This window comes from Coregonus lavaretus (assembly GCF_964263955.1).
Source record: "Coregonus lavaretus genome assembly, chromosome: 18".
NCBI lineage: Eukaryota > Metazoa > Chordata > Actinopteri > Salmoniformes > Salmonidae > Coregonus > Coregonus lavaretus.
Genome location: NC_140005.1, coordinates 37,971,807 through 37,986,550, shown reverse-complemented (window position 1 = coordinate 37,986,550; position 14,744 = coordinate 37,971,807). Strand labels below are relative to the sequence as shown.

General features: G+C 41.1%; 1 protein-coding gene across 1 annotated transcript in view; it reads left to right on the top strand.

Moving 5' to 3' along the window:
• LOC311145645 (cation channel sperm-associated auxiliary subunit beta-like) overlaps positions 1-14,744 on the top strand; it is a gene marked incomplete at both ends in the record, with an annotated part of 56,153 nt that overhangs the window by 8,675 nt on the left and 32,734 nt on the right. The window contains 5 exons of the mRNA XM_084181912.1: positions 8,492-8,676; positions 8,970-9,119; positions 9,286-9,340; positions 10,212-10,331; positions 12,649-12,801. Of these exons, the coding sequence (XP_084038038.1) occupies positions 8,492-8,676; positions 8,970-9,119; positions 9,286-9,340; positions 10,212-10,331; positions 12,649-12,801 (663 nt within the window). The remainder of the gene's footprint in view (positions 1-8,491; positions 8,677-8,969; positions 9,120-9,285; positions 9,341-10,211; positions 10,332-12,648; positions 12,802-14,744) is intronic.

The window sequence follows — 14,744 nt, the reverse complement described above, 5'->3', positions numbered from 1 at the left end:
TTAGAAATCCAGGGCTTAAAAACAAAGGTGTCATTGTACGCTGATGATTCATGTTTTCTTTTAAATCCACAACTTGAATCCCTCCACAGCCTCATAGAGGATCTAGATACATTTTCTAACCTCTCTGGATTACAACCAAATTATGATAAATGTACTATAGTACGTATTGGATCACTAAAAAATACAATTTTTTTACCAATAAAATGGTCTGATGGTGATGTGGATATACTCGGAATACATATCCCAAATGAAATAAATGATCACACTCCAAAAATTTTTTATAGAAAGTTAGCAAAAATAGATAAGATCTTGCTACCATGGAAAGGTAAATACCTGTCAAGTTGTGGAAAAATCACACTGATTAACTCTTTATTATTATCCCAGTTTACCTATTTGCTTATGGTTTTGCCTACGCCTAGCGAACAGTTTTTTTAATTATATGAGAAAAAAATATTCAATTTTATTTGGAACGGCAAGCCAGACAAAATTAAACGGGCCTATTTATATAATGAATATGAATTAGGAGGACAGAAATTATTAAATATTAAAGTATTAGACCTATCACTAAAAGCTTCAGTCATACAAAAATTATACTTAAATCCGAACTGGTTCTCTAGCAAACTAGTAAGATTGTCTCACCCAATGTTCAAGAAGGGACTTTTTCCTTTTATTCAGATTACAACCCCTCACTTTCAGGTATTTGAAAAGGAAATCTCCCAAATATCACTATTTCTAAAACAAGCCATAGAAAGTTGGTTGCAATTTCAATTTAATCCTCCAGAAATTACAGATCAAATATTGCAACAAATATTGTGGTTAAACTCAAATATACTAATTGATAAAAAAACGTTATTTTTTAAGAAAATGTTTAAAAAAGGTATAATCTTCGTAAATTATATTATCGGTAGGAATGGTGGAGTTATGTCGTACATGCAGCTAACAAAAACATATAGAAATGTCTGCTCTACCCAAAATTACAACCAAATAATTGCAGCATTACCGCAAAAATGGAAGAGGAAAGTGGAAGGAGGAAAAAGTAAGGAACTTGTCTGTCGGCCTTGCATTAAAGAACATAATTGGTTAAAGAAAATTATGATAAATACAAAAGTTTATCAGTTTAATTTAAGGATCAAAAGATTGACAGCTGTCCCATATAGATTGCAAAATCTAAGTGTACAAATTAAAAACATAAGATTAAAAACATAAGATAACGCCACACCAAACGTCACACACACTGCAGGTCGCAACAGAGCCGCGCCCCCCCAATTTTGCAGGTTTTCCTACTTACAAAGCATGTAGAGGTCTGTAATTTTTATCATAGGTACACTTCAACTGTGAGAGACGGAATCTAAAAATCAAAAATCCAGAAAATCACATTGTATGATTTTTAAGTAATTAATTTGCATTTTTATTGCATGACATAAGTATTTGATACATCAGAAAAGCAGAACTTAATATATTTGGTACAGAAACCTTTGTTTGCAATTACAGAGATCATACGTTTCCTGTAGGTCTTGACCAGGTTTGCACACACTGCAGCAGGGATTTTGGCCCACTCCACCATACAGACCTTCTCCAGATCCTTCAGGTTTCGGGGCTGTCGCTGGGCAATACGGACTTTCAGCTCCCTCCAAAGATGTTCTATTGGGTTCAGGTCTGGAGACTGGCTAGGCCACTCCAGGACCTTGAGATGCTTCTTACGGAGCCACTCCTTAGTTGCCCTGGCTGTGTGTTTCGGGTCGTTGTCATGCTGGAAGACCCAGCCACGACCCATCTTCAATGCTCTTACTGAGGGAAGGAGGTTGTTGGCCAAGATCTCGCGATACATGGCCCCATCCATCCTCCCCTCAATACCGTGCAGTCGTCCTGTCCCCTTTGCAGAAAAGCATCCCCAAAGAATGATGTTTCCACCTCCATGCTTCACGGTTGGGATGGTGTTCTTGGGGTTGTACTCATCCTTCTTCTTCCTCCAAACACGGCGAGTGGAGTTTAGACCAAAAAGCTCTCTTTTTGTCTCATCAGACCACATGACCTTCTCCCATTCATCCTCTGGATCATCCAGATGGTCATTGGCAAACTTCAGACGGGCCTGGACATGCGCTGGCTTGAGCAGGAGGACCTTGCGTGCGCTGCAGGATTTTAATCCATGACGGCGTAGTGTGTTACTAAGGGTTTTCTTTGAGACTGTGGTCCCAGCTCTCTTCAGGTCATTGATCAGGTCCTGCCGTGTAGTTCTGGGCTGATCCCTCACCTTCCTCATGATCATTGATGCCCCACAAGGTGAGATCTTGCATGGAGCCCCAGACCAAGGGTGATTGACCGTCATCTTGAACTTCTTCCATTTTCTAATAATTGCGGCAACAGTTGTTGCCTTCTCACCAAGCTGCTTGCCTATTGTCCTTTAGCCCATCCCTGCCTTGTGCAGGTCTACAATTTTATCTCTGATGTCCTTACACAGCTCTCTGGTCTTGGCCATTGTGGAGAGGTTGGAGTCTGTTTGATTGAGTGTGTGGACAGGTGTCTTTTATACAGGTAACAAGTTCAAACAGGTGCAGTTAATACAGGTAATGAGTGGAGAACAGGAGGGCTTCTTAAAGAAAAACTAACAGGTCTGTGAGAGCTGGAATTCTTACTGGTTGGTAGGTGATCAAATACTTATGTCATGCAATAAAATGCAAATTAATTACTTAAAAATCATACAATGTGATTTTCTGGAGTTGAAGTGTACCTATGATAAAAATTACAGACCTCTACATGCTTTGTAAGTAGGAAAACCTGCAACATCGGCAGTGTATCAAATACTTGTTCTCCCCACTGTATATGTATGTATGTGTATATATATACGCGAGAAAAAACAGAAAAACGACGAATCCCAGTTCGTGTTGCGTCATGCTGATGGCAGAGTCAGGATTTGGCGTAAGCAGCATGAGTCCCTGGCCCCATCCTGCCTGGTGTCAACGATACAGGCTAGTGGCGGTGGTGAAATGGTGTGGGGAATGTTTTCCTGGCCCACGTTAGGTCCCTTGATACCAATTGAGCAACATTTCCATGTCATGGTGGGCCTGGAAAGGAATAGGCCCACACACTTGGGAGCCAGGCCCAGCCAATCAGAATGAGTTTTTCCCCACAAAATAGCATTATTACAGACATAAATACTCCTCAGTTTCATCGGCTGTCCGGGTGGCTGGTCTCAGACGATCCCGCAGGTGAAGAAGCCGGATGTGGAGGTCCTGGACTGGCGTGGTTACACGTGGTCTGCGGTTGTGAGGCCGGTTGGATGTACTGCCAAATTTTGTAAAACGACGGCCTATGGTAGAGAAATGAACATTACATTGTCTGGCAATAGCTCTGGTGGACATTCCTGCAGTCAGCCTGCCAACTGCACACCCCCTCAAAACTTTAGACATCTGAGGGATTGTGTTGTGTGACAAAACTGCACATTTTAGAGTAGCCTTTTATTGTCCCCAGCACAAGGTGCACCTGTCTAATGATCATGCTGTTTAATCAGCTTATTGGTTTACCACACCTGTTAGGTTGATGGATTATCTTGTCAAAGGAGAAATGCTCACTAACAGGGATGTAAACAAATTTGTGCACAGAATTTGAGAGAAATAAGCTTTTTGTGCGTATGAAACATTTCTCTGAAATTTTATTTCAGCTCATGAAACATGGGACAAACACTTTACATGTTGCGTTTATATTTTTGTTCAGTATACATAGACTGTCACTCAACTAATAAAGCCTAATATCACGCAAGCCATTTTAGCATTTGAATGCTGAAGGTGCCTCGCAGATGTGCAAGATCATGAACATGCCACCTATCTTGCGTTGGTCAGCGTGCGAAGCTGTGCACGTTGTGCAGTTTGACTAGGCTACTGATATTGCCTGGGGTTGTTCGTCATGCAAAATGACTTGTAGATCAATGACTGTCAACACAGTTACATGCAGTTCACCACGGAAGGAGAGGATGCATCAGTTCTCATAAAAGATGAGAGGTATGTTCAGAATGTAGAAAGAATGTAATATGAGGAAATAAAAAAATATATATCTTTTTTATTCTCGGCGATAGATCAGCTTTAATATTGCAGATAGATTGTAACTTCTGTCATTGTAATTGTCTGCATCACTTCCAATCCCCCATGTTTTTTTTCTCGCAAATATACACTACCGTTCAAAAGTTTGGGGTCACTTAGAAATGTCCTTGTTTTCGAAAGAAAAGCAATTTTTCTGTCCATTAAAATAACATCAAATTGACCAGAAATACAGTGTAGACATTGTAATGTTGTAAATGGCTATTGTAGCTGGAAACGGCTGATTTTTAATGGAATATCTTCATAGGCGTACAGAGGCCAATTATCAGCAACCATCAGTCCTGTGTTCCAATGGCACGTTGTGTTTGCTAATCCAGGTTTATCATTTTAAAAGGCTAATTGATCATTAGAAAACCCTTTTGCATTTATGTTAGCACAGCTGAAAACTGTTGTGTAGCTCAGTTGGTAGAGCATGGCGCTTGCAATGCCAGGGTTGTGGGTTCGATTCCCACGGGGGGCCAGTATGAAAAAAAATATATATATATGCACTCACTAACTGTAAGTCGCTCTGGATAAGAGCGTTTGCTAAATGACTAAAATGTAAATGTAGTTGAATATCTGGAGCATCAGCAATTGTGGGTTCGATTACAGGATCAAAATGGCCAGAAACAAATAACTTTCTTCTGAAACTCGTCAGTCTATTCTTGTTCTGAGAAATGAAGGCTATTCCATGTGAGAAATTGCCAAGAAACTGAAGATCTCATACAACGCTGTGTACTACTCCCTTCACAGAAGTGGGAGTGGGAGGCCCCGGTGCACAACTGAGCAAGAGGACAAATACATTAGAGTGTCTAGTTTGAGAAAACAAAACACCAGTCTCAATGTCAACAGTGAAGCGGCGACTCCGGGATGCTGACCTTATAGAAAGAGTTGCAAAGAAAAAGCCATATCTCAGACTGCCCATCTTAATCTTTTCTTTTTATTGGCCAGTCTGAGATATGGCTTTTTCTTTGCAACTCTGCCAAGAAGGTCAGCATCCCGGAGTCGCCTCTTAACTGTTGACGTTGAGACTTTTGTTTGTCGGGTACTATTTAATAAAGCTGCCAGTTGAGGACCTGTGAGGCGTCTGTTTCTCAAACTAGACTGACGAGTTTCAGAAGAAAGTTGTTTCTGGCCATTTTGAGCCTGTAATCGAACCCTCAATTGCTGATGCTCCAGATACTCAACTAGTCTCAATAAGGCCAGTTTTATTGCTTCTTTAATCAGCACAACAGTTTTCAGCTGTGCTAACATAAATGCAGAAGGGTTTTCTAATTATCAATTAGCCTTTTAAAATGATAAACTTGGATTAGCAAACACAACGTGCCATTGGAACACAGGACTGATGGTTGCTGATAATGGACCTCTGTACGCCTATGTAGATATTCCATTAAAAATCAGCAATTTCCAGCTACAATAGCCATTTACAACATTAACAATGTCTACACTGTATTTCTGATCAATTTGATGTTATTTTAATGGACCAAAAAAATGCTTTTCTTTCGAAAACAAGGACATCTCTAAGTGACCCCAAACTTTTGAACGGTAGTGTATATATATATATATATACATACATAGACATACATATACATTCTTATATATACAGTGGGGGGAAAAAGTATTTAGTCAGCCACCAATTGTGCAAGTTCTCCCACTTAAAAAGATGAGAGAGGCCTGTAATTTTCATCATAGGTACACGTCTACTATGACAGACATAATTAGAAAAGAAAATCCAGAAAATCACATTGTAGGATTTTTTATGAATTCATGAATCCTCTTCTGGATCATCCAAATGCACTCTAGCAAACTTCAGACGGGCCTGGACATGTACTGGCTTAAGCAAGGGGACACGTCTGGCACTGCAGGATTTGAGTCCCTGGCGGCGTAGTGTGTTACTGATGGTAGGCTTTGTTACTTTGGTCCCAGCTCTCTGCAGGTCATTCACTAGGTCCCCCCGTGTGGTTCTGGGATTTTTGCTCACCGTTCTTGTGATCATTTTGACCCCACGGGGTGAGCGTGGAGCCCCAGATCGAGGGAGATTATCAGTGGTCTTGTATGTCTTCCATTTCCTAATAATTGCTCCCACAGTTGATTTCTTCAAACCAAGCTGCTTACCTATTGCAGATTCAGTCTTCCCAGCCTGGTGCAGGTCTACAATTTTGTTTCTGGTGTCCTTTGACAGCTCTTTGGTCTTGGCCATAGTGGAGTTTGGAGTGTGACTGTTTGAGGTTGTGGACAGGTGTCTTTTATACTGATAACAAGTTCAAACAGGTGCCATTAATACAGGTAATGAGTGGATGACAGAGGAGCCTCTTAAAGAGGAAGTTACAGGTCTGTGAGAGCCAGAAATCTTGCTTGTTTGTAGGTGACCAAATACTTATTTTCCACCATAATTTGCAAATAAATTCATAAAAAATCCTACAATGTGATTCTCTGGATTTTTTTTCTAATTCTGTCTGTCATAGTTGACGTGTACCTATGATGAAAATTACAGGCCTCTCTCATCTTTTTAAGTGGGAGAACTTGCACTATTGGTGGCTGACTAAATACTTTTTTCCCCACTGTACATAAAGTGCTTTCATTTGTAAACGGTAAAACATATGTATGAAAATAACCTAAAATAAAAGGTGATATTCTGTACTGTACTGCCTCATATGATAAAGCAAATATATACAACACCAGTCAAAAGTTTGGGCACCTACTCATTCAAGGGTTTTTCTTTCTTTTTAAAAACTATTTTCTACATTGTAGAATAATAGTGAAGACATCAAAACTATGAAATAACACATATGGCATCATGTAGTAACCTAAAAAGTGTTAAACAAATCTAAATATATTTTATATTTGAGATTCTTAAAAGTAGCCACCCTTTGCCTTGATGACAGCTTTGCACACTCTTGGCATTCTCTCAACCAGCTTCATGAATGCGTTTCAATCAACAGGTGTGCCTTGTTAAAAGTTAATTTGTGGAATTTATTTCCTTCTTAATGCGTTTGAGCCAATCAGTTGTGTTGTGACAAGGTAGGGGTGGTATACAGAAGATAGCCCTATTTGGTAAAAGACCAAGTCCATATTATGGCAAGAACAGCTCAAATAATCAAAGATACATTACAGTCCATCATTACTTTAAGACATGACGGTCAGTCATTCTGGAAAATGTCAAGAACTTTGAAAGTTTCTTCAAGTGTAGTCGCAAAAACCATCAAGCGCTATGATGAAACTGGCTCTCATGAGGACCACCACAGGAAAGGAAGACCCAGAGTTACCTCTGCTGCAGAGGATAAGTTCATTAGAGTTTCCAGCCTCAGAAATTGCAGCCCAAATAAATGCTTCACAGAGTTCAAGTAACAGACACATCTCAACATCAACTGTTCAGAGGAGACTGCGTGAATCAGGCCTTCATGGTCAAATTGCTGCAAAGAAACCACTACTAAAGGACACCATTAAGAAGAAGAGACTTGCTTGGGCCAAGAAACACGAGCAATGGACATTAGACCGGTGGAAATGTGTCCTTTGGTCTGGAGTCCAAATTTTTGGTTCCAACCGCCGTGTCTTTGTGAGACGCAGAGTAGGTGAACAGATGATCTCTGCATGTGTGGTTCCCACCGTGAAGCATGGAGGAGGAGGTGTGATGGTGTGGGGGTGCTTTGCTGGTGACACTGTCTGTGATTTATTTAGAATTCAATGGGCACTTAATTAACCAGCATGGCTACCACAGCATTCTGCAGCGATACGCCATCCCATCTGATTTGGGCTTAGTGGGACTATCATTTGTTTTTCAACAGGACAATGACCCAACACACCTCCAGGCTGTGTAAGGGCTATTTGACCAAAAAGGAGAGTGATGGAGTGCTGCATCAGATGACCTGGCCTCCACAATCACCCGACCTCAACCCAATTGAGATGGTTTGGGATGAGTTGGACCGCAGAGTGAAGGAAAAGCAGCCAACAAGTGCTCAGCATATGTGGGAACTCCTTCAAGACTGCTGGAAAAGCATTCCAGGTGAAGCTGGTTGAGAGAATGCCAAGAGTATGCAAAGCTGTCATCAAGGCAAAGGGTGGCTACTTTGAAGAATCTCAAATATATTTGGATTTGTTTAACACTTCTTTGGTTACTTCATGATTCCATATGTGTTATTTCATAATTTTGATGTCTTCACTATTATTCTACAATGTAGAAAATAGTTTTAAAAAATTAAAGAAAAACCCTTGAATGAGTGTCCAACATTTTGACTGATACTCTATATAAAATCCAAAATGCTGTAGTATAGAGCCAAATTAAGAGTTTTAGCTTCACTGGCCAAATAAATATGTAGTGGAGTGTACATATGCATCAATCCCAAATTAATGGAACAGATGACTGTTTTACTGGCTGGCAGACTTCTTTTGATTTATTCTTTACATGACTTTGATGCACTTAGACCCAGATGGACCAGGTGACCGAGATGAACCAGGTGACCGAGATGAACCAGATAACCCAGATGACCGATATGAACCAGATGACCCAGATGAACCAGATGACCCAGAGCAACAGAAATTATTTCAGTGTGTGTCAGGAACTATGGATAGCAAAAGGGTTCGACTGTACCTTGGCCTGGACAATCTGGTATGTTGCTCCAGCAGCTCTCATCAAACATATGGCGCCCCCCTGTATTGCCTGGAACAAATGCTGGGTCCCAGAATTAGGATGAAACCTTTTAGGGCCCTGACCTAGATAAAGCCTCATCCTAGATTAAAAACATGTTCAATGGAAAACGTATGTTTAATCCCTTTGGTTTGTTGTTTACCTTTACCATATCAACAGAGCAACTTTTCAGGGGAAAAAAATTAACTAAGATCATGGATTCCCATTGTAATGTGTCCGTCCTTGTGATTGCCATTCTATCTAATTTATTCCAGGTGGTGGATTGCATGCTACGGAAAACACCAGGCGGCTCAGCTAAACAGTACCAGAACCAACTAAAGCTCTACACATCATCTGGCCTCCTGCCCACCATGGCCATCTATAACAGCACTAACTCAGCCACCTTCCCCTTTAAGTTAATTATGGTGAGATGGGCTAAGATCAGGATTTAAAGATACCTACAACAAAATCAATGGCCTCAGTAATTACTTGAATTCAATGAAAACTCATGGTTCCCATGAATAAGTTCCTGACATTCTACTTCTGTCTGTTTCTTTTATGTGTTATGTGTGCTTTCCCTCTACTTGTTAGAATGCATCCACCTGGAGAGTGAACGTCCCCAGATACAACATTACTATCAACACAGGTGTAATTATTTCTCATTAATGAGCCAATCTATTAGTCAGGGTACCAGTCTTTTAAGCTAACATTCCACTCCTTGCCACTCCTGTCATTTGCCTAAGAGACTGGCCTTTCGGCAATCTCAACGTTCAATATGCAGCTGGATTTCCGGAGAAGTTGCTCATTGGTTGTTGGAAATAACATATTATTATATATATCATATTTTCTATGACAACGTGGAGCCTTGAAAATAGAATTACAATTACAACAAAGTAAAACAAATTATATTTAGCTGTTCGCTAGGCGAGTTGTATTTTGAGTTTTGTTTTTTGTTGTAGTTGTATTTTGAGGCTTAAAACAAAAACTTAGACGTTTTGTGGTTGTAATTGCAGTATGTATTTAGTTTGAGAATTTAGAAGTGAGCTAGCAACCTTTGACAGACTGGTTTTCATCTGGACAACAAAACAACGGTTGCTTAGCAACCAGACACCAACACCATCTGTGGAGAAAAAAGTGATAAGAGTTCCAAAATGTGCATAAAAAGTTCAGTATTTGCAAAACCTTTGATTGGAGGATAGCTATGAGGGTTATCAAATCAGGATCAAATCCTCTGATCTCAAGCTCATTGATGATATAATGTTCATATTTGAAGATTGAAGAAAGGCCAGTCTCTTTGGCAAATGACAGGAGTGGAATGTTAGCTAAAAAAGACTGGTACCCAGGCTACCGATCTACTACTTGAAGACCAAGGCTACTTGAAATATTGAAGCACTACTACAATATCAACTTGCATCAGCCCTTCACAGGCTTGATCGGCCTGTTTAAACCTCTGCTCTCTTTCTTTCTCTGCCCTCTTTCTCTCTCTGCTCCCCCCCCCCCATTCCCCATTCCCCTAGTGGCAGCCCCTGTGGATGAGTGGTTTGTGGAGTTCAGTATGTTCTATGGATTCTCTATGTTCAGCAGCAAGGGATCCATCCTGGACACACTGAAGGGAACACTACTGGACGTGGCCAGAGGTTAGACTAGGGGACGGAAGGGCATATTGTGATTTTGTGACAAGCACTGGGTGTTTTGAATTTGGATATTTTTGCCAATGACTAAAGATAATAGTGCCACTTAGAGGGTAATGTACTCTGAGTAATTGAGGTGCAGGTTTACCTCTAGGTGGCAATCTTTTCTTTATGGTCCATAAAGCCTGATATGATCAGGCAAGATCTAGCTGAGAGGAGATGGAAGTTTTCCACAATGATCATATGGTTAAAGGCATTGATAGTACAGTCGTGGTCAAAAGTTTTGAGAATGACACAAGTATTGGTCTTCACAAAGTTCGCTGCTTCAGTGGTATGAGATATTTTTGTCAGATGTTACTATGGTATACTGAAGTATAATTACAAGCATTCCATAAGTGTCAAAGGCTTTTATTGACAATTACATTAAGTTTATGCAAAGAGTCAATATTTGCAGTGTTGACCCTTCTTTTTCAAGACCTCTGCAATCCGCCCTGGCATACTGTCAATTAACTTCTGGGCCACATACTGACTGATGGCAGCCCATTCTTGCATAATCAATGCTTGGAGTTTGTCCGAATTTGTGGGTTTTTGTTTGTCCACCCGCCTCTTGAGGATCGACCACAAGTTCTCAATGGGATTAAGGTCTGGGGAGTTTCCTGGCCATGGACCCAACATTTCGATGTTTTGTTCCCCGAGCCACTTAGTTATCACTTTTGCCTTATGACAAGGTGCTCCATCATGCTGGAAAAGGCATTGGTCGTCACCAAACTGTTCTTGGATGGTTGGGAGAAGTTGCTCTCGGAGGATGTGTTGGTACCATTCTTTATTCATGGCTGTGTTCTTAGGCAAAATTGTGAGTGAGCCCACTCCCTTGGCTGAGAAGCAACCCCACACATGAATGGTCTCAGGATGCTTTACTGTTGGCATGACACAGGACTGATGGTAGCGCTCACCTTGTCTTCTCCGGACAAGGTGTTTTCCAGATGCCCCAAACAATCGGAAAGGGGGTTCATCAGAGAAAATGACTTTACCCCAGTCCTCAGCAGGCCAATCCCTGTACCTTTTGCATAATATCAGTCTGTCCCTGATGTTTTTCCTGGAGAGAAGTGGCTTCTTTGCTGCCCTTCTTGACACCAGGCCATCCTCCAAAAGTATTCGCCTCACTGTGCGTGCAGATGCACTCACACCTGCCTGCTGCCATTCCTGAGCAAGCTCTGCACTGGTGGTGCCCCGATCCCGCAGCTGAATCAACTTTAGGAGACGGTCCTGGCGCTTGCTGGACTTTCTTGGGCGCCCTGACGCCTTCTTCACAACAATTGAACCTCTCTCCTTGAAGTTCTTGATGATCTGACATTTTTTTGATTTAGGTGCAATCTTACTAGCAGCAATATCCTTGCCTGTGAAGCCCTTTTTGTGCAAAGCAATGATGACGGCACGTGTTTCCTTACAGATAACCATGGTTAACAGAGGAAGAACAATGATTTCAAGCACCACCCTCCTTTTACAGCTTCCAGTCTGTTATTCTAAATCAATCAGCATGACAGAGTGATCTCCAGCCTTGTCCTCGTCAACACTCTCACCTGTGTTAACGAGAGAATCACTGACATGATGGCAGCTGGTCCTTTTGTGGCAGGGCTGAAATGCAGTGGAAATGTTTTTTTGAGATTAAGTTCATTTTCATGGTAAAGAGGGATTTTGCAATTAATTGCAATTCATCTGATCACTCTTCATGACATTCTGGAGTATATGCAAATTGCCATCATCAAAACTGAGGAAGCGGACTTCGTGAAAATTAGTATTTGTGTCATTCTCAGAACTTTTGACCACGACTGTATTTCCTATATTATCTATCTATCCCATATTAACATTTTACATTACAATTTAGCAGATGCTTTTATCCAGAGTGACTTATTATTAGTAAGTCAGTTAGACTTACATTAAAGGGGCAATCTGCAGTTGCTACATCCATTTTTGGACTTACAAATTAATGATCTATACCCATTGATTCTTGAAGAATATAACTTTAAAATACCTAATGTGCTTAGTTCAACTGTCAAACCCCATCAGAACCCAAAATATAGGCTTGTTTTACTCCAATATTTGTAAACATTGTAAATGTAAAACAAATATGCTTAAAACTATAATATATTTGATGGGCAGTCCTTGCATCCATAGCTTTGTCTATGAATTTGAGAGTGGTTACATTTCTCCAAGCCCATCCCTCAGCTTTTTAACAACACAGAGGCGGGGTGTCACTTTGATGAGTGTGAATTTCAATACGTTTATCGGAATTGCAGTGGCTATGGCATCATCTCTCTCTTAGAGCCCATCCTGCAGTGGACGATAGGGGAGGAGTTGTCGTCTCGTATCATTGAACCACATCTCCCCCGGGTCCTGAAACTACAGGTCAGCCAGAGTCCATGTGCCGGTGATGTGGCTGTGCTGGCACCTGTCTTTGCTCCAGGGGGACACACAGGTGAGGAAGACCTACTGTTGTGGAGGAAAAATGTATAGCCTGGAGGGACAGCCTTGAATTGTACAGTGCCTTGCAAAAGTATTCATCCCCCTTGGTGTTTTTCCAATTTTTTTGCATTACAACCTGTAATTTAAATTGATTTTTATTTGGATTTCATGTAATGGACATACACAAAATAGTCAAAATTGGTGAAGTGAAATAAAAAAAATTACTTCTTTCAAAAAACTCTAAAAAATTAATAACGCAAAAGTGGTGCGTGCATATGTATTCACCCCCTTTGCTATGAAGCACCTAAATAAGATCTGGTGCAACCAATTACCTTCAGAAGTCACATAATTAGTTAAATAAAGTCCACCTGTGTGTAATCTAAGTGTCACATGATATGTCACATGATCTCAGTATATATACACCTGTTCTGAAAGGCCCCAGAGTCTGCAATACCACTAAGCAAGGGGCACCACCAAGCAAGCATCTCCATGAACACCAAGGAGCTCTCCAAACAGGTCAGGGACAAAGTTGTGGAGAAGTACAGATCAGGGTTGGGTTATAAAATAAAATCTGAAACTTTGAACATCCCACGGAGCACTATTAAATCCATTATTAAAAAATTGAAAGAATATGGCACCACAACAAACCTGCCAAGAGAGGGCCGCCCACCAAAACGGACAGACCAAGCAAGGAGGGCATTAATCAGAGAGACCAAAGATAACCCTGAAGGAGCTGCAAAGCTCCACAGCGAAGATTGGAGTATCTGTTCATAGGACCACTTTAAGCAGTACACGCCACAGAGCTGGTCTTTAAGGAAGAGTGGCCAGAAAAAAAGCCATTGCTTAAAGAAAGAAATAAGCAAACACATTTGGTGTTTTCCAAAAGCCATGTGGGAGACTCCCCAAACATATGGAAGAAGGTACTCTGGTCAGATGAGACAAAAATTGAGCTTTTTGGCCATCAAGGAAAATGCTATGTCTGGCGCAAACCCAACACCTCTCATCACCCCGAGAACACCATCCCCACAGTGAAGCATGGTGGTGGCAGCATCATGCTGTGGGGATGTTTTTCATCGGCAGGGACTGGGAAAATGGTCAGAATTGAAGGAATGATGGATGGCACTAAATACAGGGAAATTCTTGAGGGAAACCTGTTCCAGTCGTCCAGATATTTGAGACTGGGACGGAGGTTCACCTTCCAGCAGGACAATGACCCTAAGCATACTGCTAAAGCAACACTCGAGTGGTTTAAGGGGAAACATTTAAATGTCTTGGAATGGCCTAGTCAAAGCCCAGACCTCAATCCAATTGAGAATATGTGGTATGACTTAAAGATTGCTGTACACCAGTGGAACCCATCCAACTTGAAGGAGCTGGAGCAGTTCTGCCTTGAAGAATGGGCAAAAATCTCAGTGGCTAGATGTGCCAAGCTTATAGAGACATACCCCAAGAGACTTGCAGCTGTAATTGCTGCAAAAGGTGGCTCTACAAAGTATTGACTTTGGGGGGGTGAATAGTTATGCACGCTCAAGTTTTCTGTTTTTTTGTGTTATTTCTTTTTTGTTTCACAAGCAAAAATATTTTGCATCTTCAAAGTGGTAGGCATGTTGTGTAAATCAAATGATACAAACCAAATCCATTTTAATTCCAGGTTGTAAAGCAACAAAATAGGGAAAATGCCAAGGGGGGTGAATACTTACGCAAGCCACTGTACATCTTGTCTCATACAATCATTGGTTCCTGTAGGTGCTGGGTAGAGATATGAGGGGGAGACGGTTATGACCCCCTCCTCAGACCTTTTGGCAGAACGCCCAGGATATGTTCTATAAGTTAAGATAGGAGACGGTGCCAGGAACCAACCCTATGAACCATTCCTATGTAGCTTTTCTGTGTAAGCAGTATATAAGAGAACTAACGGGACTGCCCCGGCAGAGCTCACTTCAGACCAGTATATTA